At 37.9% G+C, this 24941-nt stretch overlaps 3 protein-coding genes and 1 non-coding gene across 7 annotated transcripts in view; 2 read left to right on the top strand and 2 right to left on the bottom strand.

Annotated features, from left to right (window-relative positions):
• Positions 1 to 3714: 3714 nt before the first annotated feature.
• Positions 3715 to 8735, bottom strand: TRMT10C (tRNA methyltransferase 10C, mitochondrial RNase P subunit). 2 transcript variants are annotated; one of them, XM_054577249.1, is made up of 3 exons: positions 8579 to 8735; positions 7095 to 7177; positions 3715 to 5217 (listed from the first exon to the last, which is right to left on the bottom strand). In XM_054577249.1, the coding sequence occupies exon 3, from the start codon at positions 5185 to 5187 to the stop codon at positions 3946 to 3948; it is 1242 nt and encodes a 413-aa protein (XP_054433224.1). In that variant the 5' UTR covers positions 5188 to 5217; positions 7095 to 7177; positions 8579 to 8735; the 3' UTR covers positions 3715 to 3945. The 2 variants fall into 2 exon arrangements, with proteins under 2 accessions (XP_054433224.1, XP_054433223.1); XM_054577248.1 differs by lacking the exon at positions 7095 to 7177 and having other exon boundaries at positions 8579 to 8714.
• Positions 8736 to 13848: 5113 nt separating this feature from the next.
• LOC129073652 (putative protein FAM172B) lies at positions 13849 to 14922 on the bottom strand. The gene has a single exon (XM_054577264.1). The coding sequence runs from the start codon at positions 14920 to 14922 to the stop codon at positions 13849 to 13851; it is 1074 nt and encodes a 357-aa protein (XP_054433239.1).
• Positions 14923 to 17997: 3075 nt separating this feature from the next.
• Positions 17998 to 18108, top strand: LOC129073742 (U6 spliceosomal RNA). The gene has a single exon (XR_008529459.1). It is a non-coding gene; the product is annotated as a U6 spliceosomal RNA (small nuclear RNA).
• Positions 18109 to 23244: 5136 nt separating this feature from the next.
• Positions 23245 to 24941, top strand: part of SENP7 (SUMO specific peptidase 7) — a 133479-nt gene continuing 131782 nt past the window's right edge. For all 3 annotated transcript variants that reach the window (XM_054577393.1, XM_054577392.1, XM_054577391.1), the window contains exon 1: positions 23245 to 23419. In XM_054577393.1, the coding sequence (XP_054433368.1) occupies positions 23380 to 23419 (40 nt within the window). In that variant the 5' untranslated portion in view covers positions 23245 to 23379. The remainder of the gene's footprint in view (positions 23420 to 24941) is intronic.

Below are 24941 nucleotides of genomic sequence, written 5' to 3'. Positions count from 1 at the left end.
ACACCCATCAGGGCTAATAATCTTATTAAGTCATGGGGGACATGTCACTTCTTTGTTCAAGATCATCTGATTTTCCCATCGTATTCAGAATAAAAACCAAAGTCCTTTCAATGGTCTAAGAGGCTTAAGTGACAGGTCTCTATTACTCTTATCTTACCTTCATCTCTCTTTAACCCACCCGGCTTCTGTCACTAGCCTCCTTGTACCTTGAACCTTCTCAGAGTCTTTGAATTCATTTCTGGCTTTACTTGGAGCTCTCTACCCTTTTATCTCCATAGCTCACACTTACTTCCTTCAGGTCTCTGCTAAAATGTCAATCTTACCAGTATTTATGCAAATTAGAAAAGAGATGCTCTCTTATTGGATACAATTTTTTAAGCACATGGTTTAAAGGCAGATAGTGCCTTTGAACAAAGAAAAAGGGTGTTACTTCCTTTGAGCAAATATGGTCCTGCACCAAAATGCATGGCTTGGAGAGGGAAGTATGGGTGCTCTTGTGCAGTGAACAACCTGCATAGAAGGCAGTTCCCAACCACCTTTTATAAAATAGTAATGCCTCCCCGTGCCAGCATTCCCCTTTCTCCCTTAAACTTTTTTTTTTTTTTTTTGCCTTAAAGAATAGACAGTTTTCACAGTTCTGAAGGCAAAAAAGTTCAAGATTAAGGTGCCAGTATGACCAAGTTCTTTTATGAGGACTTTCCCCCCCAGCATGCTGATGGCTGCCTCGTTGTTGTGTCCCCATACAGTGGGGGGTGTAGGGAGGGAGATCACCTTCTGACATTTTATGTATTTATGCCTCTCTCCTCTCTGCCCAGAATTTAATATCCCTGAAGGCTGGGAATAGTTCATTACTGTAACACCAACATTTAAAACACTTCTGGGCACATACTGGGTTCTCAATAAATATTTGCTAAACGAATGAATGTGCCAATGAAGAAAAATAAAACAACTGTTTTGAATGGAAATCAAAGTGGAAGTTATGCCACGCAAAGGACACTGAATCTGGCTAGGAACAACAGAACTGATGTAATCCTTGCTTGAAGGATCTGGATATAAAGTTCAACTGGGTAATATAGGGATAATAGTAACAAGTAAACGATTCTTTTTAATATTGTTTTAGTTATTAAAGGCTAGGAAGTTGGTAGCATGTTTGACAAGAGCAAGAGAACTAGAAATGGCATTCCATAAAAACATGTTGGTAATAGGTAAGCAGACAATTAGAACATAGGCAACAATAGTTGCCTGCAAAGAATACTACCATATTGGATGTTTGAAATAGAGAGGAAAACCATTACTTCTACTTAGTCCCTGGGAAATCAGACCCTCTAGTTTGGAGAAATTGAAGTAGCATCTGAGGTTCTCTTAGTTCCAAATTCTGAAAAGTTTGGAAAAGTTTGGAAAATCAATATGAATTCAAAGTGGATATGGTTGCCATTGTGATTTATCTACATAAAAGAAAAGCAGCCTTAGAAATCAATTAATATTTGGCAGTTTGGAAGAAAATGGTCCTTATTTTTAATCCTAAAGTTGCACTACTGAAATAACTGCATAGTTACACAGAAATAAGAATGTACTACTTAAAGGGACACAACTCATATAAACTACTAAAAATCCATACATTCCACTGAAATTCCATTCCATTTTGAATGTATAGTCTGAGTAGTTATTATCCTGGCTGGTGTGGCTCAGTGGATTAAGTGCCAGCCTGCAAACCGAAAGGTTGCCGGTTCGATTCCCGGTCAGGGTACATGCCTAGGTTGTGGGCCAGGTCGTCATTTGGGGGCATACAAGAGGCAGTGATAGATGGATGTATCTCTTACACATCATTGTTTCTCTCCTTCTCTTTCTCTCCCCCTTCCTCTCTTAAAAATACAATCTTAGAAAACTTACATGCCGGATACAATATTGTTTTACATGAGTCAAAAACTACCATATTTTGCCATGTATAATGAATGCACTTTTAGCCCAAATTTGTGAGGGAGATATAAGGATGCACATTACAAATGGGTATGATTACACAGCATGGGTATAGCAATCCTGTGTATAAATGCACACAAAAACCTGAGTGTGCATTACACAAGAGCACATTTTATATGGCAAATACAGTTTCTAATATTTTTATAGATGAGGATAATAAATTTAAAGAGATTAAGCAATTTAAGCAATGTCAGAGCCTGTGAGGGTGGCACTGGAAGCCCAGGAATAAGGCTGGGAGACTAGCAAGGTGCCCCTAGGAGCCTTGTTTGCCTCACTCTAGTGCGGACACTGCCAGGAAATCTTAACCTCTATGCTATTTTAACTACAATATATCTCAAGCAGTTCAAGTAATGACACCATGCCACTTTAATAGGGCTTAATAACAGTTTAAATTCATTCATATCACACTTGTCACCAATTCTAAATGAACACATCACTTCCTCAAGGACCGTCCCATTTCTGTCTGGGTTAGGCATAGCCTTGTTTTTCCATTGCATTTTATTCTTGCATTATAGAGTGCATAATTTATAGGTTAAAAGCTGGGACTTTAAAGTCAGACAGATCTTTTAAGATACTGTAAGGCCAAATTATTTTGAATAAATTTTCCATAGTTGTAAAAAAGATATTAGTACCTCTAACTTGTTTAAATAATTCATTCTGTAAACTGCATTGTTTGGTACAAAGTAGGTACTTAAGTTATTTGGTAAAAGTTAGGCCTCACTTTAAGAAACACATTGGATGGCATCTTATGCTAATTTTCAGCTGAGAAATTAGGTAGAAATGCTTGGCCATACATCTCTATTTCCTGTTTTTGACAACTTTAATGGTGCTCGTAGTCTACAATGACTATGGTTCCTGAAGTTCCTTCTTAGGAAACAAGTATTTTCTCAAGCATATTAGGATTCATTAGGTGGCAAGTGGCAGAAACCTAACTCAAACTGGCTTTGGCAAAGGGGAATTTATTAGGATACTAGGTTATCGCATGAGGTTTGAACAACTAATAAATGCTAAAGGAAATCTATAGCTAGACCTGAGACAATTGGAAGGAGGGATTTGAACAGCTCCAGAAATTGGCCTGATTTCTGTAGGTAAGCTTCACTCTCTCCTGGCTTTTCATAGAAAAGGACACATCCACCACTAATTCTAGAGTATCTGCCAAGTCCACCACAGGTAAAGAACACAGGCTATCTTAGTTCTCAAGTTCAAAAATCTTGGAAAAGTGTTGTGACTGGTCTATCTTAAAGTGAGATGCCCATTTCTAAGCTTGAGCGAGCTATCTGTTTTGGGATAATCAGCAGTACTCAGGAGAGCTAGGTCTGTAAAAATAGGGCAACTTCCATTCAAATCACATGGCTAAAGAAACTATTTCCTAGAAAATACTGTATTTAACATTCACCAAATAAAACTTTTTTTTCCAAGAGGACAAGAAATGAGTTTTATCTCCCCAAACCCATTTTTCATTATATAGCCAAATTCCATGACATGCCAAGGGATTGCTTATCTTTTAATATTCAGTTAAACAATATAACTTAATGCCCATGACATGCCCAGGACTCTACTGTTATTTTAATAAGTGAATGACCTCCTGAAGTTTAGAAATATCTTCTCTATCAATTTTTGATGAAAGGGTAGTTGCTGACGTAACTAAAAGAACATTTAAGAAGGAAAAATGGAGGCAGAGACTCAAAGTACTCATAAAAAAAGCCGCAACAATGATACGACTGGTTTACTGGGCTCAACAAACTTGGACAAGTCTCTTTACTTTCTAAGATTTTTTTTAATAGTAAAAAAAATATGCATTTCCAAAGTTTTGCAGATATTTACTTAATTGGGGAAAATACATACTTCAGTTAGTTTGGAAAGACAACCTTTAAGAGAAAGAGCAAGTGAATTCCATTTAGGAAAAGACTAACAGACCTGTATTTCCAACCCATTTACTTTTTAAGCTATTAAGTATTTTCTTTCAAGTCATCTTTTCTGTGTGTATATGTTCAGAGAGCCTTTTGGAAATGAATTAATAGTCTTTGACTTCTTCACTTTGTTGACAAACTCTTTAGAATGCTGAGGAATCTCCAGATAACCAGTATGTTTTCTCGTAGGAACAAACTTCAGAGCCTCTTCCCAACTACCAGTGTTTTTCAGACATAACAAAATACGCATTATTTGATCTAAGGTGAGATTTTTTGTACCAATGTCCCACTGTAAATATTTATCTAATGGAAGGCATTCTGTTGCTAGATTCAGCCGTTTTGCTTTGGCTAGGGATGTGCCTGGTTGCATACTCTTATCTACAAAAGCTCCCACTATGTAAATTTTGTCATGCTTGAAAGTAGTCATAACATTGGGAGAATCTGCAGTTAAATATACAATACTGTCCTTTGGAAATAAATCTATGTGTGACTTTTCTGTTGCTGTTAAAAGAAGTTTGTTCCATTTTTCTCCATAACGTTTAATTAACTCTTTATGAAAAGGGCCATCTCCTTTAAGATTGCAAAAATAAATATGGAAAGGATCAACATTTCTTCTGTTCCATCCTTCACTTTCTAAAAGTTGGGAAACAGTATTCTGCAGCTCTTTCGGTTTCATATAATTTTCATAAGCCATGTCAAAAACCAAAGGTTGTCCAAACTGCATGGCCTGGGCACCCTTCCAGCCCATTGCTATATCCATATGCCTATCCCAAAGTCGTAGAAATAGAAAGTTTTGCTGTTTTTCTTTTTTAGTGGTTTCTAGCAGCTGGTCTTCTTTTGCTTTTTCCTTTGCTGCAGCTTTTATTTCCTTTTTTCGTTGCTTAGCTTTTTTCATTTTTTCCTTAACATATAAATATTTTAAATATTTTTTTTTTGATGATTTAGAAACATATTCCATAATCGTTTTGAGCTCTTCATCACTGATGTGTTCTGGTACTTCTCTTCCAAGCAATCTCCACATCTCAATTAACTCCCTAGTGGCCGCTAAAGGATCTTCATCCTTAGTACTTGAGACTGTTGAAACATCTTCTTGCACACTAGATTTCATTGTAATTTTCCACCCATCCAATTCCAGCTGTTCAGGTGATGTACTCTCCTTAATAGGAGAGGACACAGGTGGTATTTTGGAAGACATGTATCTCTGCAGAATCGCTGAATATAAAACCCTTCTCTTCCTGTTAAGGGTAAATGGCACCAAAACTCTGGCAAAAGGTCTTATGAAGGTGATGCTAATACTCATTTTGAGGAAAACAGTCAGGTAAGAAAACCCCTACAAAAGGAGAAAAATGTAGTGAAAAGTTATACAAAGATTTTTAAAACTTCTCAACTAACTGTGCAAGTATAAATTTGAGAGATCAAAATACAATCAATTTTTGAAACACAAAGTAGAATTTTAGTACTTTATTTGCTGCACCATTAATTTTTCCTGGACTCCTGTGGCCTAGAGCCTCTGATCACTCCCTAGGCAAAAGTGTAAAACTTATTTGGGTTCTTATTTTAGACACGAATTTCACTATTGCTTTAGACTAAAGGATACTTTGAAGATCCTTTTTATTTATTTTTTTTAGGTATAAGATTTTATTTTATTAGTCTTTTAAAAAAAATTGTTATTCTATTACAGCTTTCCTAATCCTTCTCCTCTGCCCTCCTCTGCCCATCCCACCCCATGCTCCCACAGCCAATTCCCACACCACTGTCCATGTTGAAGATCCATGTTTTTAGATTTGAATCTAGGCCCAGAAAAATTAATGTTACTAGATAACAAGGTTATATACCACTGATGTGGCTAACTAAGATCATGATGCTATATTCTTCTCCATTCTATACTAAACCACATACAGGGAGGGGCAAAAGTAGGCTTACAGTTGTTCATATGGAAACTACAATAATTAATAATAATACAAGGATAAACTCTGTGTTCTGTGTACTCACAACTATAAACCTACCTTTGCCCCACCCTATACAGTTCCAAATATGATTCCTAACATAAGCAACACATGAAGACGAAGGGCTGAAAAGTTATAGAATACGGCAACTAGTAAAAAACAAAACAAAACACCTAGAAGTTGCTGTACTAGTTTCCAAAACAGAAATATAGAAAGATCTACTGGTTTTAAAATAAAACAAAGCAAAATAAACCCCCCTTCTCCAATTCAGACTTTATTTTGCAGCAAATAATGCTACTGCCAAACAAAATGTCCAGAATTAGGGCAAATATATATAAGCTCCACAATTTTATCCTAAAGGTCTAGAGGTCCACAAAACAATGAAGATGCATAAAGATAAGAAACTAGTGCCCAATTTGAAAGAAAAAAAAAGGAATTCGGCCCTGGATGGTGTGGCTCAGTGGATTAAGTGCTGGCTGGAGATGCAGAGTATCACCGGTTTGATTCCAAGACAGGGCACATGCATGGGTTGCAAGCTGATTCCCCAGTTGGGGGTGTGAGGGAGGCAACCACACATTGATGTTTCTCTCCCTCTCTTTCTCCCTCCCTTCCTTTCTCTCTAAAGATAAATAAATAAAATCTTTAACAAAAGACATTTAAAAAAATTCAACATTTTACAAAATGCAACTAAAACACTTGAAAATTTTTTTTCTTCCTTTGACTTCTTTTAATGAGTCTGCATGCTCCTAGATCTCTTGCCTCATTGACCTGTACACCCATGTTCATATGCTCCATTCCCTCATCCCTTTTAAAGGTGCCTCTGAGTTCTGTACTTAGCTCCTTTTCCAATTTAAACATCTTCCCTATGAGGTCAAATTTACCTCAGTACCTTCAATCACCATGAATTAGAAGACATCTCAAATGCAACAAATTGAAATAATCTCTCCCACTTTCCTTCTCAATCTGCTTCTCCCTCTGCCATTGTTTCAGGGAGGGCCACCGATATCTATTCGTTTGCTGAAGCCAGAAACAGGGAGTCATTTGATTACTGTCCTCTCTCACACACATATCATATCTAATACATTTGAATTATATTCACTTTACTTTCTATATACTTCTTGAATCCATTTACTTCTTTTCAACCCCATTTTTTTCTTTAAATTTTTTTTTTTAATTAACTTGCCCTGATAGTGGCTCAGGTGGTTGAAGCATCGTCCCATGGCCAAAGGACTGCAGTTCAATTACCAGTCAGGGCACATACCTGGGTTGTGGGTTTGATCCCCTGGTCCAGGTGTATACAGGGAGGCAACCAATCGATGTTTCTCTCTTTCCCTTCTTCTCTCTCTGAAAGCAATGAAAAAAATGTTCTCTTGTGAAGATAAAAAAATTTTTTTATTAATTACCTTTTTGAGAGAGAGAGAGAGAGACATCAACTTGTTGTTCTATTTATTTATGCACTCATTGCTTATTTCTATTATGTTCCCTTACCACAGATTGAACTCACAACGTTGGCATATGGGGATGACATTTGAACCAACTGAGCTGTCCAGCCAACACTGAACTCCATTTTCTTAATTGCATCTCCTAGCCTCCAGACTTGCTCTTCTTCATCTTTTAAGCCATTTGGAGCAAGTGCAAATCTAATCAATGAACTCATATCATCCCTAATGTGTATTTCTAAGCCTACCGCTGCCAGGTTCAAGTACAAATTTATAAACAAAGCTTATAAAGTTTTTCTTGAAATCATCCTTTGCTCACCTGTTCAGCTACACCTCACTGGCAATTCACCTCAAACTTTAGATCAAGTATTCCTATTAGTTCTTATAGCACTATGTACTTCTCTATCATAGTATGCACTTGTAACACTATGTTGTAATTGCCTCTTATTTGCCATACTAGATGGTAAACTATCAGGACAAAGATTGTGTTTCTATTAACACTGAACTCAATGCTTGGCAGTATATGCTCTCAAAAATCACTCAAATATTTTTCTTATTTTTAGAGAATTTTTTAAAGAGTTTATTTGAGCCAAACTAATCACATATATGTATGCAGGAACAAGATATTAAACACTCAAGTATTTTCGAGTAAACACCTTTTAAAGAAGAAAACAATTTAGACTCCCCGGAATATTTAACTTGGAGTCCTCAGCCCCAATATGAGAAACTCTGATTTCAGAATGAGTTTTTTTCGGGGTTTTTTTGTTTTTGTTTTTTTTTAGTTTTGTCTCCGTAACTGATATTTTTAGGATACCATAGAAATGAAAACCTAAAATATTAGGTTTCATTGTGGGAAACACTGCTCTTGTTCCCGGTATTGTACTATTTAGATTCTTAAATCACTGGGCTTCCTTTTTTCATTAGAGACTGCTTTATTAGTTTCTGTAATCAAACTCATACAGAGAGATAAGGCCTTAAATGCTTAATAGAGTGCATTACCCATGTACAAATGGAAAAAAAAAGTTTGACGTTTTTAGACCAATATGGCTGTTAATTTCTGTACAATGCCAACCCAACACAGTACAACTAGGTACTTTCTCCTAAGTAGACAGCACACCTAAAGTTTCCAAAAATTCAAGTTTTATATATACATATATCGACCAATAGAAGTATGTTGTGCATCAACGTGGGTTTCCTCTGAACCGTGCGTCTTCTGAGTGCACATGCTCCACTAAGTCTTATCTTACAACGTCTCCCGCGTCCCTCCACTCAACGCTCACTGGGAGATGACAATAAACGCCCATACCAGGACTACAGAGACAGTGGCTCCCGCCGGTGCAAACCGCAAGCACCCAGAGAGGACGCAGGACTCTGCGGTGAAGTGCCGCCTGTCCGAGGACACCGCCACACCTGATCCACAGCTCGAGTATCAGGTCTCGCAATAACCGTCGCTGACTCCTGACCTGCGCGGTTCACTGCCGGAAATCCCGCCCTGTCCTGTCCGCGCGATCTTATGTCGTCACGACGCAGGGGCAAGCATTTCAGTCTGGAAAGCCGGGCTGTGGAATAAGGAGGGTGGTTACCATCCTTTTCACTGTTGCTTCCAAACCTCTCAACAGAGACGGGCTTGGTAGCTGGGAGTTTTTGTTCTGTTCTCCTTTATTTTTCTTTGTTTTCTTTGTTCCCCTATTATTTAAAACTCTAATTCTCTTTTCTTAATCTACTTCCTGCGTAGTCCCTTTATAAGCATTTACTCACGTAATACTAAAATAAAACGATGTTATCACAAGTTTCACTCAGCTTTGAACTCCTTAATGCTACGAATTTAACTTACTAACCTTTTTAACCGGTTTATCGCCAGTACCTGGTAGAGTGCTTAGACTCTGCTAGGTAACACTAAATGTCTTTTCCTGACCTTGGCTCATTCGAAGATTTAATGTGAAAATGAAGTTAATGCACATGCTGTAAATTAGTGTGTCCTTTGGGTCAAAATGAAATCTGTATGTGTTTTGTTTACCCAGCACATTTTTTCCTCCACCCAGCCCAGAATTTTAAAGGGTTTTAATTGAGTCGTCATTATTAAAACACAAGGTACAACATCATTTACGGGGGAAAGGAAAGCTTAAAACTATATACAAAAATTAACTCAAAAGTGGATCAAAGACGTCAACGTAAGTATGAAAACTATAAAACTGAGAAAGAAACATGGGAAAACGTCATGACATTGGATTTGACAATGATTTCTTGGAGATGACCCCAAAAGCACAGGCCACAAAAGAAAAAATAGATGTTTTGGGCTTTGTCAAAATTGAAATCTTGTGTACATCAGAGGACACTATTAAGAGTAAAAAGACAACTATAAATCACACATCTGATAAGGGATTACTATCTAGAATATACAAAGAACTGCTACAACTCTATAATGAAAGAAAATCAACCCAATTCAAAAGTGGGCAAAGAACTTAAATAGACATTCCTTTAAACAACATATTGAAATAGCCAGTAAGTACATGGAAAGATGTTTAACATCACTAATCATTAACAAATGCAAATCAAAACTACAATGAGTTATCTCCTTATACTTACTAAAGGCTATTGTGGATGAAAAAGGAGTTCTGTAATAAAATTGACAAGTGCAATGATGGAAAGTAATCTCAAAGGGTGACCTGATTATAAATTCCTCATTGGGCCCTGGCTGATGTGGCTCAGTTGGGCTCCAGCCAGTGAATCAAAAGGTCCCCATTGGATTCCCAGTTGGCACATGCCCGGGTTGCAGGCCAGGTCCTCAGTTGGGGTTGTGCAAGAGACAACTGATCCATATACTCACATTGATGTTTCTCTCTCTCTCTTCCCCTCTAAAAGTTAAATAAATAAAACCTTTTAAAAAATCCTCATTGGGCAGGTCATGGTGGGTAGTCACACCGCAGGCATGTAACTTTTTTAGTAAAAGGGTTATCTTTGGCCCTGGCCAGGTAGCTCAGTTGGTTGAAGCATCATCCTGATATACCAAGATTGCGAGTTCAATCCTGGGCCAAGGCACATACAGGAATCAACCAATAAATGTATAAATTGGTGGAACAGCAAGACCAACATTTCTCTCTTTCTCTCCACCTTCTTCTCTATCTCTAAAAGTCAATAGAAAAAAAGAGAATAGTACCTTTTTTAAAAAAGGTGCATCTTTGCCTTAAGCAAGCCCTGTCCATTGTTCTTGTGCATCTAAATTAACACTCCTTTGAAATACCAGATCAGTCCTCTATTTCAAACCTGTCAGGGTTGTAACCAAGGGAGCACAGAATCTTGTTAATTATCCTCTAAACCAATCCCCACCTTGCTTTCTCCCATCTTTATTTAATCTTCCTTAATTTCAAATCCACTAAAAAACCTGAAAACATTCATTCTAGGAAGGATTTTTCTCTTGCTTCCAGGCATATCCTTTAGAATTTTTTTTATTGATTGATTTTAGAGAGAGAGAGAGAAATATCTATTTTTTTGGTTCCAATTATTTATGCATTTATTGGTTGATTCTTGTATGTGCCCTCACTGGGGATCGAACCCAAAACCTTAACCTATTGGGACGATGCTCTAACTAACCAGAGCTTTGACTATACCAGGTTAAACAGTAAATTTAAATTTAGGGGCTGAGAGATATATCAACTTTTGGCTAATTGAATGCAAGATAGAATAGCTTTTTGGTGAAACTTTTTTTACTTTTGGTGCTTTTTACATTAGGACCATTAAATATATTCTAGATAGATTATCTTGAAGGGACTTCAAAGCTCACCTCATTTATAAAATGGGAAATGAAGGCTGGGAGAGATTAAATGGTTTATTCAAAGCTGAGATTTTTTAAAAATTTGCATGTATTGATGTACAATTCAGTACTTTTTAAAAAAATTATGGTGCATGGTGCATAAAGAAGAGACACTTGAAATCTTATGTCTTTGCTAATAAGGCATTGTTTTAGTCTGTTCAGCTTGGTATAACAGACTATCATAGACTTCGGGGCTTACACAACAAACATCAATTTCTCACAGTTCTGGAAACTGGGAAGTCCATGATCAAGGAACCAGAAGATGCAGTGTCTGGTGAAGGCCTCTTCCTGGTTCATAGATGGTTGTCTTCTTGCTGTGTCCTCACATGGTGGAAGGGATTCCTCTGGTGTCTTTCATAAGAGCACTAGTCCTATTAATTAGGGCTCACACTTATGATATAATCACTTCTAAATTCTAAAACTATCACATTGGAGGTTAAGATGAATCCCAGGGGGATACAAATACTCATCCCATAACAAGAATTAGAATATATGCTAGGTTAAAAAAGTAGATATTAGATGTAGCTATGTACAGAAACATCTGTATGTCTTAGATACGGCAGAGAGTCAATTTTTCAAGTGCAAAAAATGTATAGTATAGACATTACTGATTTACGGGAAAAGCTAAAAAAATAATTTGCAAGCTATTGTTTTTTCTCTTTTAAAACTTTCTGGAATAGCTAAAATACATTTTTCACCAGGAGTCCTTATGTCAGTAAACAGTATTTCTATACATTGAGTCACTGAAGTAAAAAATGTGGGAGTAATTCTTGTCATTTACTTCTCCTAATTTCTGACCTCCAATCAATCACAAAATGTTGTTCATTAGGGGTACTAAGCATTTCTCAGACTATTGCCAAAATTAATTTGGTTTCTCTGCTTCCAAGCTTGTCCTCTTTCCTATATATTCTCCAAACTGAAGTCAGGAAATTTTCCTCACCTGAGGCCATCCTTATTGATTTTTAAAGATGGGAAAGGAGAGAGAAAGGGGGAGAAGCATCTATGTAAGAGAGAAACATTGATCAGCTGCCTCTCGTACACGCCCCAACTGAGGACTGAATCTACAACCTGGGCATGTACCCTGACCAGGAATCGAACCCTCAACCTTTTAGTTTACGGGACAATGCTCCAACCAACTGAGCCACACCAGCCTGAGCAGGATATTCTTTATAAAATGTAAATCTGATAATATTCTTCTGTCTAAAACTATCCAATAGCTTTCACTGTCATTAGAATAAAGTTGAAAATCTTTTTTTTTTTAAAGTTGAGAATCTTAACGATGGACTTTGCTTATTTCTCTAATTTAACTTTCCAGCTACTGATAATAAACCTCTCCTTAACCAAATCTGAGTCTGGCTCCCCTAAGACCTCCTCTCAAATAGGCTCCAATGTTGGACTCTGTCCTTAGTTGGCTTAGTCCAGTTTTAGCAAGAATTCTGCTGAATTAGTTCAGTGAAAATCTCCCATCCTTGATATTGGATTATCCTTTATATGTGATAAAATACTTCATCCTCCACTCTTAATATCATATCACCCTGGCTTTCCTACAGCAAGAATCTCTCTTACCCCCTGATATTATCATTTAGTAATTTTCCATTCAGTGACCTAACTACCCTGCTCGTTGGCTGCAAATCCCCTCCACTCATCCTTGTGTTTTAGAGTTTATCCTGATCTCTAACCCTTACTGCAAAACCCCCATTGTAGTAATGCCTCTTGAATGTAGTCTTCCTTACTGTTGTTATAAATGTCAACGCATAATGTTTTCTTTAACCCTACTGCCTCATAATATTTTTGCTTTACCTGAACTGGATTTCTTCCTCCTGCCTAGTGTTCCTTTGCCTCTGATTGTTTTCCAAGTTAACTACTACTGTTCTTAAAACTAAGCACCATTTTCTCAGGGAACTATTCTTTGAACCCCAAGGCTTGTTAGCTATGTTAGACGTTCCATGCATCCTTTATTTCTTAACACTCCTCACACTTGCAATTTGTGGTTTATTTAAACTCCATAAGGATAAAGACAATGTTGGCCTTGTTTGCCTGTGTTCCCAAGACCTAATATTGACTGGCACATAGTAGACACTCAAATGTTAGCTAAAGGTTTGAATAAATACACACATGACCAAAAAATTTAAACATAAGAACACCAGCATACAAAGAATGGGCCCTGGCCAGTGTGACTCGGTTGGGCATTGTCCCACAAAGTGAGAGGTTGATGGTTTGATTTCTGGTCAGGGTACATGTCTAGGTTGTGGGTTTTGTCCCTGGTCTCGGCACATGACAGGCAATCTCTCACATTAATGTTTTTGTCCCCCTCTTTCTCCCTCCCTTCCCCTTTCTCTAAAAATAAATAAATAAAAATAAAAAAACATACCAAGAATGGAATTTGCTTATGATATTTAATTTTTATGTTCACTTGCAATTTTAATATGGTATTAATCACATAGAAATCAAAGATTGACTTAATATTTAATTTCTATTCACTATGGTTATGGTGTCATTCTCTTAAGCCGTAAGAAAGTCGCTTTTCAAAAGAAACATCCTCTAACTTGACTAATACTATAAACTTTAATGATGGTATGTACTAACTTCCTGGTTCATCAATTGGCTACAAAAGAGAAGATATTTGCTTTAGACAAATTAACAAATCAAATCTTAATCCAGAATATAATATTGCATGTGAGCTAGAAGTTTTCTTTTTCTTCTAGTATCTACATTAACAAAGTTTCAGTGGAATGAAAGAAAATCATACATGACAAGAAGGTAACTTAAGCACTTTGCTTTATTTTTGTGGAGCTTCTAGTTACTTTTGGTGCATGAGAGAAATTAACAGTCATTTTGGCTTTCAGAGCTCTTTTAAAGTATTTAAAAATTGACTGAAGGCTAGAGGAAAGGGCCAAGTCATGTTTTTCCGTACCAGCAGAAACCATAGGAAACTCTTTTTTCAAAACAGTAGTTGCAGGTTTATCCAGAGGCTTAGGGCTTGTCACCCATTCACGGCAGTGGTGTTTTATCCATGCTAATAACTGTACATCACTTCCCAGCTGGTGTCTTACATGATGTTGAGAGTCAATAAGTGCAACAGCATATACTTTGCTCATCACTTCCCACTTCCTATGAACAAGTAAGTCCATGAAAACCAAGCCTCCATAACCATGTACAATGAAGGCAACATCCTTGCCTTCAGTCTTTGAAATGAAGTAATCCCAAATGTAAGCCATGTGTTCTTCAGGAGTGTTGCTGCATCTTTTTGGAATATACTGGAGAGATAAAAAGCTCTCAGTTTGAACCATTTTTAGAGAAGAGGACTCAATATTTTGTGTTAAAAGACCTTTCCATTCTTTTTCCATCTTTAGGTCCACAAAATTGTCATTGGGATTTAGCACAATTACATCATGATGTGCTTGCAAAGCCATTTGAATACATGGTATCTGACTTCCATGTTGTAGACCATGATGTATTATTGCCTGCTGACTCCACTGACCAGCTCGAAAGACCCCATGGTCTTGAAGAAGGACAAGAAGAGCAGAATTATGATTTGTTAATGCTGTCTCACTCATAAAAAAGAAGCTTCTTGGTTCCTTATCAGCTTCTGGTGGGATATATACTTTTTGTAATTTGCATACTTTCTCTAAAAGCTCATAAATGTATTTTTCAAGCAAATGGCCAAGGGCTTGGTAGCGCTTGCAATTCCTCTCAGGGACATTTTTATAATAATTAAAGACAAATGGCCTTTGTGTATCGAGGTGTCTCAACTCAGCCTTTTCATTGAAGTCGTATTTAAGTTCTTCTAGTAAGTCAGATTGCTCAATAAATTTTTGGAAGCTCAGTTCCTGTGTCATTGGTAACCACTGAAAATGAAAAGAAATAATATGTTAGTGCTAGAAAAAATAAAGTATTGAGGTTGTTAATTCTTGTGGTGGGAAATCATGCTAAATTAAGCACTTCACAAGGACATTAACCTTTTAGCCTATGGTAAATACTCTAACTCAAGATAACTGTGAGTGATGCAAAGTAGTGAGAGACTGAAATACTAAGGGATGATGGCTAGACCATATATAAAAATAGAATTTTGAAAAAAAATAGAACTTTTACGCACACCCTGCAGCAACTTGCCCAGGAACCAACCCCTTATCTACCATAAACAGCTCAGAAAGCTAGTCTGCTGTAAGCCAGACTTGCAGGAAGTCAGACTGTTACCCCTGGTGACCAGGAAGCTAAACAGTAACACATGTTACATTTGGCCCCAAATGACCAGGACTTGATTAATACCCAACGGCTTTCCTAATTTCCCCGCCCCCTCACCCCCCCCCCATCAATTTAGGACCTACAGGAGAAAGCCAAATATGCACCTCTAACCAATCACATAGGATACCCCACCCCTATGATTAGTCTGCCTACAGCTTCCCCATGCCAGCAGGCTTCCCTTTCTTGCCACTATAAAGCTTCCCTATGCCTCTGCCTGCCTTTGGGTGTCTGCCAAAGTGTAAGTGAATGTGGCTGACTCCTTTATTTTGGGATCTCAGAATAAATAGGTTTTGCTTTCCTCATTTGGTTGGTCTTTATTTCCACAGAAATCATTAAATACATTTTACAAGGGATGGCAGTGTAGGTTACAATCAATTTATCTAATAATAGATGATATGGTTTTTCTGATGTTAGAAAAGAAAAAAAGCAGCTAAGAGATTAAGCAGCTAGGACAAAGTCTAAAGGGAAAAGCAAAGGCTTTGAAAGGTTAGGGCTTGCCCTAGAGCCAAGAAACTATTACATAAATGACTGGGTACTGAGAGTGGTTGACTCTAAAATTCATGTTCTTAACAAATATATTAACACTCTCCCTAATTTCTTAATGCTGACACTGGGAATCCACAACCCACTTTCAGTAAGTAGCATAAGCTCTTACCTCCCTGCAGTCTGTTTTCCACATAGTAGGCAGAATGATCTTTTCAAAACATCTAAATTAGATCTCACACCATTCTCATTAGATCTCAAAATTCTCAATTTCCCCTCTCACTCAGAATAAAAGCCTAAGTACTTACCAGTCTTACAAAGTTCCACATGGCCCTTAGCTCTCTAGTGTCATTTCCGTCCATTCTCTTGCTTACTTACTCATGTAGCTACATGACCTAGTTCTCAGCTCTTTCTCAGGTGTCATTTCCCAGCATTCTCTTGCTTTCTTCACTCTAGCCACAACTGGCCTCCTTGCCTCCAACTTGTGGAGCAAGCTGCTGTTTAATGGCATCCTCCCTTGCTATGCTCACGCCTTGGAACGTTCTTCCCCTAGATGTCCACAGAGCATCATTTCCTTAAAGTTTCTGCCCACCTGTTTACTAACCAGAGAAACTTTCTCTGAACATTGTATCTAAAAGGTCAATCCCCTCTAAGGTTCCCTCCTTTCCTTTCTCCCTCCCTCCCTTCTTTCCTTTTCTTTCTCTCTTTTTTCTTTTATTTTCTCTCTCTCTCTCTTCCCCTTTTCTTTTCTTTTAGTACTTATTACCAACTGACAGATGCTTGCTTATTGTCTGTTTCTCTTCCATTAGAACGTAAGTTCCATGAGAGCAGGGTCAAGGACTTCGTTTTGTTCACTACTGTTTCTCTAGTTCTTGGAATAGTGCCTGGTGAACAGCAGGAAATTAAATATTGTTGTTAGAGTGTTATGATTTTTCCTAAGGGCATAAGGAAGTAAAGAACAAAAGTCCTGTGGCTGTGTATACAGGAGAAAGATGCATGCACAGCTTTAAAAAATTATACTTTTCTATAATTCTAAAGTTAATAAATGTCAATTTATGAATTATTTTTAGAGAGTATCCTATGCGTCTATATACATATTTTTTCTCTTTTGCTAATCAAGATGGTCCATTAAAATAAAGGAGAGAATCAAACTATTTTATATGTTTAGTTTTCTAAAGAAGGGATTGTAATAAGATAGCTTAGCTTCAAGGATAAGATTGTTAGAGCTGCAAGGGATGTTACTGATCATATTCTTAGCTAATATATTTCTTTAATAGAGAAGTGAGACTTTCAAAGGTAAAGTGACATGCCCAAAGAAACACAGGAAGGTCTAGGAGGCTGAGAGAAGATTAATTTTTACCAGTGATCTTAAAAATGCATATATTTGACTGTTTATTTCATTTATTCACCAAAAATTTAGTGAGGGCATTTTTTAGACATTGAGTTTCCTATATCAAGTAGTCTAGTCACTTTATGTGTTATGAAGTAAAAAAAGGAGACTAGTATATAATAATTAATGAGAATTTCAAATTAGGTCCTTCTAGTAATCTGGATTAGGTGGTGACACAGCTGTAATGTTTTGCGGTAGGAATGATTATTTTAATTGAGGTAAAATATACTACAATTTACCATTTTAACCATTTTTAGGTATGCACTTTAGGGGCATTAAGTACAATCACATTATTCTGCAACTATTATTGCTATTAATCCACAGAACATTTTCATCTGCAAAACTGTAACTTTGTACCCACTAGTAATAAATCCTTATTTCCCCTTACCCACTGATTACATAGTAATACCCTATTACAGTAATTACCATCCATTAGTATATTAAAAAAAATAGGTCCTTTTGTGTATCCTATGCCAATAAGTACAGAATGAAGGACGTCTCTACAATATACAAAAATTTCTAAAATACTTTTTTAAAAAAGCAATGAGCATGCATTAATGAACTTATTTAGAAAAACAAAACAAAAATAAAAACCACTGGAAAACATATTTTAAGAAAGCAATTACTGTTTTGGTACAAAAGAAGCACTATTTTTATTTTCCCAACACAATGCAATTGTGAGATTTTTAAAGGAAAAAAAATATGCTTGTATACAATTCCACTTATTAAATGTAGAAAATAGTACAAAATGATACAGCTTATAAAATTATGCATGTAGGTGTCAAAAAAGGGCAGTGCCTGCTTCAGCAATGCATCTACTAGAGTTGAAATGATACAGAGAAGATGGAGTGATACTCGGGCCCTGTGCAAGAATGACATGCAAATTCATGAAGCATTCTGCATTAAAAAAAAACACACACAAAAAACCCCCAAACTAAATAGTATCCCTTCCCGCTGTCTACCTCTCCCCCAGGAAAGACAAAAGTAGCTGAATTTAATCCACCTGAGACAAAGACTTATAGAAATAGAATATTTAAGGACAGAAAGAAAAAATATCAGATGTCACCAGATCTTGGGGGTCCCAAATTTGAGTATGCAGCAGAATCCTTTAGGAACATTTTAAAATTAATAGTCTAGTGAACTATTATAAAGAGAAACACCACACAGCTGTCACTGAGCAAAAAAGTAGGGGACCACATATCCATTTATGTTTGTGTGTGGATAGAAAATGTCTCCTTTCTGAAAAGATATACAAGAAACCATTAACAGTGGTTGCCTTGGGGAGGGGAACTGGGAAAGGAGGTTCCTGGAGTGAGAGGAGTCTCATATTTCATTGTATATTTGTTAGGAGATTAAAGTTTTTTCCATTAAAAAAAAAAAAAGAAAGAAACACCCTTGTAATCACCCTAGGCTGGCTTTGCCAACCGTCCCTAATGTGGCTTCAAGTGTCCTAGTCCTCCCTCCAAAAGTAACCACTGCCTTGTATTTCTTTACGATTTTATCTCCTGAATGTGGAGCCCTAGAACCTATAGTTCAGTAGTTTAGTTTTTTCCAATTTAATTTTTGTTTTTTCCCCCCATTACCACTTAGTCTCCTTATATCCCCTTCCCCCAGCAATTTGTAGTTTAGTCTTATACTTAAAAAAAACAACAAACCCCAAACAACCCAATATGTCTTCCTGGGAAATCTTTTAAACATACAGATTATTAGGCCCACTTCTAGGATATTCTGATTCAAAAAGTCTGAGGTGAGACTTGGAAACAGGCAACTAAAAAAAGATGCTCTCAGCCCTGGCCGGGTAGCTCATTTGGTTAGAGCATTGTTCCTGATATACCAAGGCTGTGGGTTCCATCCCTGGTCAGGGAAAATACAAGAATCAACCAATGAATGCATAAATAAGTGGAACAACAAATCGATGTTTCTCTCTCTCTACTTTCCTCTCTCTTTATAAAATGAATAAATAAATAAAAAAACAAAGGTGCTCTCAAGTAGTTCTGGCAGCTACATATTGGATTGACGGACTACCTAAAACTCTCAATTTCACTAAATTATCGAATGAAATAATTTTTTTTCTGTTAAAAATCAGCTGTCCTGGCTGGTGTGGCTCATTGGATTGAGTGCTGGCCTGCAAGTCAAAAGGTTGCCAGTTAGACTGAGTGCTGGCCTGCAAACCAAAAGGTTGCCAGTTAGATTCCCAGTCAGGGCACATGCCTGGGTTGTAGGCCAGGTCCCCAATTGGGGACATGCTAGAGGCAACCAGTGGCTGTATCTCTCATACACTGATGTTTCTCTCCCTCTGTTCCTCCCTCCTTTTCCCCTCTTTAAGTAAATAAATAACATCTTTTAAAAAAATCAACCAAATGTAGAAATGCTAAATATACACATTTTCAGATAGAACTCTTCAAAGAAGTTAGTGGTATTATGTACAGGGTACCTTGGGCTCAGTCCCAGGGCCAAATAACAGTTGAGGGATCTTAGGTTAAAGGTTTGTGCATATACTATTTCTTCTGTAGCTTCCTGGATAAAACATACCTACCTGCTGTTCAAATATCTCGAGTTACTGCAGGTTTTCATACTTTCTGGGAACAGGCTATTCCATTTTAGGGCAGCTGCAGTTATTGATTGCCCTAACAGGACATTATCTTTGAAATCGAACAACCTATCTGCATCTTTTAATTAATCACATGTTAGTTACTTCATTTACCTGTGGAAGAAAAACTTCCTTCATGTAAAAATTCTCAATATTTTGAAGATAAGAATGAACTATTAGTGAAAATGAGATGAATAGCACCATGACACAGAACTCCAAATAGCTCTGCAAAATCTGCTTTCCTGGACCCTATGTTAGGAATTCCAGATTGTTTATTTTAATTTTTAAAGCATTTAAGGAAGTCAAGATGTCTCTAGAGCACATCCAAACTTATTTACATTCATATAAAGTTAATTCAATCTGATGAGAAAAGGGGCTTTTGCAGATTTCATTAATCTCTCTTCAAAGAAATTGTTAATCAAGGGGTAAAATAAAGAGTTGATTAATTTCACACTGCCTCTAGGTATTGAAACTGTTAATATCATACCCACTACTTTTAAAACAAAAATACAATGAATACCTAAAATGTTAAATACTTAATAGACATTTCTGACACTCAATAAAAAAACTTACCAATTAAGATTAAACCAGTTCATCCTCTCTTATAAATGCTGGGCTGATGAATTTCTGACCTCAGATGATTTTAGTTTCAAAGGCTTTATAGAGTGTGAGCCAAATGTACATAAAAGAAATGACATTATCCCCAAACATATTAAGAAAAATCATTCATTTTTAGCCTTTCTTCATATTTTTTAAATAAGAAAGCTTTCAGCTGAACATCATAAAAGAAAAAGTTATTTAATTAGTCTTTCATAAAAGAAAAATGAGGTTGTTAAATAACTCCCTCGAAAGTAGAAGCTAAACTTTTTAGTTCTTTAGTTGTTTGCAATACAGTTAACTATGCAGTAGAGATTATTAAAGCTAAAACAATAAAAATACTGGTTAAAAGATGTGTGCTATTGTTTGTCTTTTCCTCTTCTTTGAAATTCTTGAGCTTAAAGGTCATTTATCTTTAAATATGTTATTCAAAACAACCTCCAATTCAGAGAAACAAACTGGTTCACGAAGTATTAGCAGAAATGTTTTATTTGGTTTAGTGACAAGTTTAAACAATATATTAGCAAGCTGAATTATTTGATTAACTGCTTATAATTTTACTTCTCAAATGTTTACTTCTTACTGCTAAAATTTAAAACCACGTTTGTGGAAGCTGCTAGTTTGGGTGGAAACAGATTAGATTTACTTACGGTTTCCTTTTTTATGTTTTCATCTCTCAGCTCCATTTCCTTATTTTGCAGTTAGTTTATTTCCTATAAAACTGGCTAATAAATTAAGCCAGTTTAGTTCTTGAGATAAAGGATTCAATTAAAAAGGTTGATTTATGAGTAAACTTAAAATTCAGATTTTTTTCAGTAAGCAAAGTTTTTGTGTGTTAAACAGAAATAAATGAGGGCCTCTATATGAAATCCTTGTAGTGAATTTCAATCTCTGCAAGCCCTTAAATATTGCTGCTGTTCAGCCATTGCTGCCCTCCAAGGCACTGCCCCCCACCCCCCATTGGCAGTAGCACCTGGAGGTTTACCTCTACCTCAGCACAAACCTCACAGTAATTAAGACGTGGGACTCTAGCATGACGAGACTGGGCTGTAGTGGTGAGCAGGACAGTCCCTTTGTTGACCTTAGTAAAATGGGGAGAGGGGATTGGATATTATACTCAAGTATTTCCAGGGTTCCTTCTGGCTTGGAACAGTACAAGTCTAGTCATTTTGCGTCTGACAAGAGTGCTTTGCTGAATTTTGTTCAGGACATTGTGATGAAACTTACACATTTAAAAAAATTATTTAAGCCCTGGCTTGTGTGTCTCAGTGGATTGAATACCGGCCTGCAAATTGGAAGGTTGCAGGTTTGAGTCCCAGCTAGGGCACATGCTGAGTGAGTTGTGGGCCACGTCCCCAGCTGGGGGTGTGTGTGAGAGGCAAGTGATTGGTGTTTTGCTCAAACATGTTTCTCTCCCTCTCTTTCTCCTTCCCTTCCCTCTAAAAGTAAATAAATAAAATCTAAAAAAAATATTAAGTATCTACATTATGGCCAATCAAATAGGGCAATTTTCTAAAACTGATGGGCCCTTTGAAAGAACTAAAAAATAATCAGTCTAAAAGTTGAGTTCAGCCCTGGCCAGATAGTTGGTTAGAGCAAACTCCTGATATGCCAAGGTTGAGGGTTCTAACCCTGGTCAAGGAATATTCAAGAATCAACCAATGAATGCATAATTACGTGGAAAACAAATTAATGTTTCTTTTTCTCTCCTTCTAAAATCAATAAATGAAAAGTAAAAAAAAAAGTTGAGTTCATTGAGGACAAGGCTATGCCCTTAAATACGGTAAGGAAAGTTAGTTGAAGGAATTCCAGTTTACATTCACCCACTTTCTATTATCATCTCAGCACTTTATGTTTTAAAAAATTGATGTCCAGCTTATGGTCCCCCCGTCCCCCCCGCCCCCCGCGCCCCCCCCCCCGCTCCGCCCCGCCCCCGGGACTTTCAAAATAAGGACCTTGAATTTAGTTATTTAACTCATGCATTCATTTGTCTTTTAGAGTACAAGCTGAGGACAGTTAAACAAGGGTGGGCCTAGAATAGAAAAAGCAACAGGCGAGATGCTTTGGCTCTCAAGAAATTAATGGGAAAGAAGTAAGACCAGGCAGGAAGGTCAGAGAAAAGGGGGCCGTGGAGTCAGGTTCAGGGGGTAAGAATGGGACGAGCTGCCACTGCAAAAGATTTGAGTGGTGTGCCTCAAGGAGGGCACATCCGGTAGCTTGAAATTTTTTAAAAAACTTTAAAAAAAAATTGACTTTAGAGAGGGGAGAAAGATACCGATTCGTTGTTCCGCTTATTTATGCATTTACTGGTTGATTCTTGTGTTGCCCTGGTTGGGGAATGAGACTGCAACCTCGGCCTATTGGGACCACGCGCTAACCAACTGAATTTGAATTTTAAATAGATCCCTTCTGACTTTTTTTCTTTTTTCCTCAGCTGACCTAATTTATTTTCACTCAAACTGCTAAGGCAATTACTAGATCTTTTTGTTTCTTAGATTGGGGAAGCGCCTTGACAAATATATAAGAGAGACCTTGAGTAAAATAATACTACAAAAGGAGTAATGCTGTATTCTCATATTCCTGGGGCCATCTCGCGGGATCCAGGAACTGGTAGAATTCCTAAAGTTTCCCGTTTTCCAGTTAACCTGGTCTTCCATGTCAGCAAAGTCTTTGAAGATCTCGGGTTAAAACTTCGCACCGGGCCTTAGTTTGTCATAGAGACAGACAATGAAAACAAGCGCCACTGAAAGAAAAAAACACACACACACTTCAAGTGGTAACCATCAGAGAAAACAAGTCCCAGGAAGTAATTTCCGCGTGGTGGTGGGAGGGGCGACTGATTTCCGGTCTGAGGGCACGCGACGACTCTTGCGCAAGCGCCACACACACTTTCCTGTTTTTTTTTTTTCTTCTCCCCTCCCCCTCCCTCCCCCAAACAGAGGGGTCTTGAGGTGACAGCGACTGCAACTGCGACTACAGCAGCAGGAGAAGATGGACAAGGGGAAAGCCGGGCGACGTCGATCTTCTCCTGGTAAGACAGGGTCGGAGGAGAGCTGAGCAGATTGTCTCCTATCGTGGGCAGATGGGAAGCACTGGCGGCGACGGGTGCTGCGGCCCCGCAGCTGCCAGGGCTCGGGCTCTGGCGGGGGCGGGGAGGGGCGGGAGGGGAGCGGAGGGGCGCGCACAATGGAAGACTCCGAGTTTGCCCGCGTCCCTGCGAGTGGAACGCCGAGTCCGGGCTGCCACGAAAGCCTCCGCAGCTCATCACTCCAACACCCTTTCAGTCTTTCCTCCTCTTGGGAACACCCTGCAGGAGCCTTATCGGCCCCCGGATCTTTCCCGTTGGCTTGCCGCTGTCCTGCCACGCCTTCCTCGTAATTCCTCCAATGTTCCAGTTTCACTTCCAGCTCCTTAGCGCCAGACTCCACTTTATTTTATTCCTTGGATCTTGACTTTGCCTCTTTCTTGCCCCCTTACCTCTGGTTAGATAGAGCGGCTGCGAAGGTGGAACGGTGGGGCTTGCCACTTGAGTGGCTTCCTAATTGACTCTTCGTTCTTCGGAGAAATGCTGCCACACGTCTCGTTCTTCTGAACTGGCCCGCTTAATAATCTTTTGCTTTTCCAGCCTCCTCATGCGTCTTCCAAATGTGATGAAAAAGTCAAACGAAAGATTTAAAGCCCATAAGTTGTGTTTTTATTCTCAGGATATTTGTGTTTTTGAGATTGCTTTACAGTTTAAATGACTATCTTCAGTCTTGGGTACTACATAACAAACTAACACCTGGTGAATCAATTATTTTGTATCGTTTTTCTCATTTTTAAAATTTATTTATTAGAGAGAGAGAGAGAGAGAGAGAGAAGAAAACACATGGGTTTGTTGTTCTACTTATCCATGCATTCATTGGTTGATACTTTAATGTGCCCTGACAGGGCATCAACCGGCAACCTTGGCCTTTTGTGTAGTTCTAATCAACTGAGCTACCCGGCCAGGGCCCTCATTTCTTACCGCACCGTTTATTTTTGCAGAGACAGCTTTAACAAAGTCAAATTTATTTAGGAGTGCCCTTGTGGCAGTGCATCTCAAACTGTTTTCTTTTTAATTTATGGATTTGAGAGAGAGAGAGGGAGGGAAACATGACTTTATTTCACTTATGCCTGCGTCCATGGGTCGTTTCCTGTGTGTCCCCACCAGGGATGAACCTGCAACCTTGGTGAATCTGGAGAATGCTCTAACAAACTGAGCTGGCTAGCCATGTCAGACTTTTTTTGGAGGCTCCTTACCTTCAACACGGATTCCTGGAGACATTACCTGAAGCAATTGAAAACCTGAATTCCCTTTCATAAGCAATCAGTGTTATCATTTGTGTGTGTGTGTGTGTACTTCATAGATGTTTTTTACCTTTGAAAGTACATACATAGTTCCTTTCCCTATTGGCTGTGCATTTTCTTACCCTCTTTTCTCCCTTCCAGGCCAGTTACCTTTACTTTTCTCTCTCCTAAGCTCCAAGGGCCCTTCTTTTGCCTTTGTAATTTGTTTCCTGAGCTGCTGGCTC

Source organism: Pteronotus mesoamericanus, unplaced genomic scaffold (assembly GCF_021234165.1).
Source record: "Pteronotus mesoamericanus isolate MK-2021 breed Mesoamerican mustached bat unplaced genomic scaffold, CSHL_Meso_final contig_42, whole genome shotgun sequence".
NCBI lineage: Eukaryota > Metazoa > Chordata > Mammalia > Chiroptera > Mormoopidae > Pteronotus > Pteronotus mesoamericanus.
The sequence above is the reverse complement of the archived record's forward strand: the minus strand, read 5'-3'. Positions and strand labels throughout refer to the sequence as shown.

What these genes read in the sequence shown, in the direction of transcription:
- TRMT10C (XM_054577249.1), bottom strand. Translation starts at nt 5,187, where the DNA reads ATGAGTATTAGCATCACCTTCATAAGACCTTTTGCCAGAGTTTTGGTG.
- LOC129073652 (XM_054577264.1), bottom strand. Translation starts at nt 14,922, where the DNA reads ATGACACAGGAACTGAGCTTCCAAAAATTTATTGAGCAATCTGACTTA.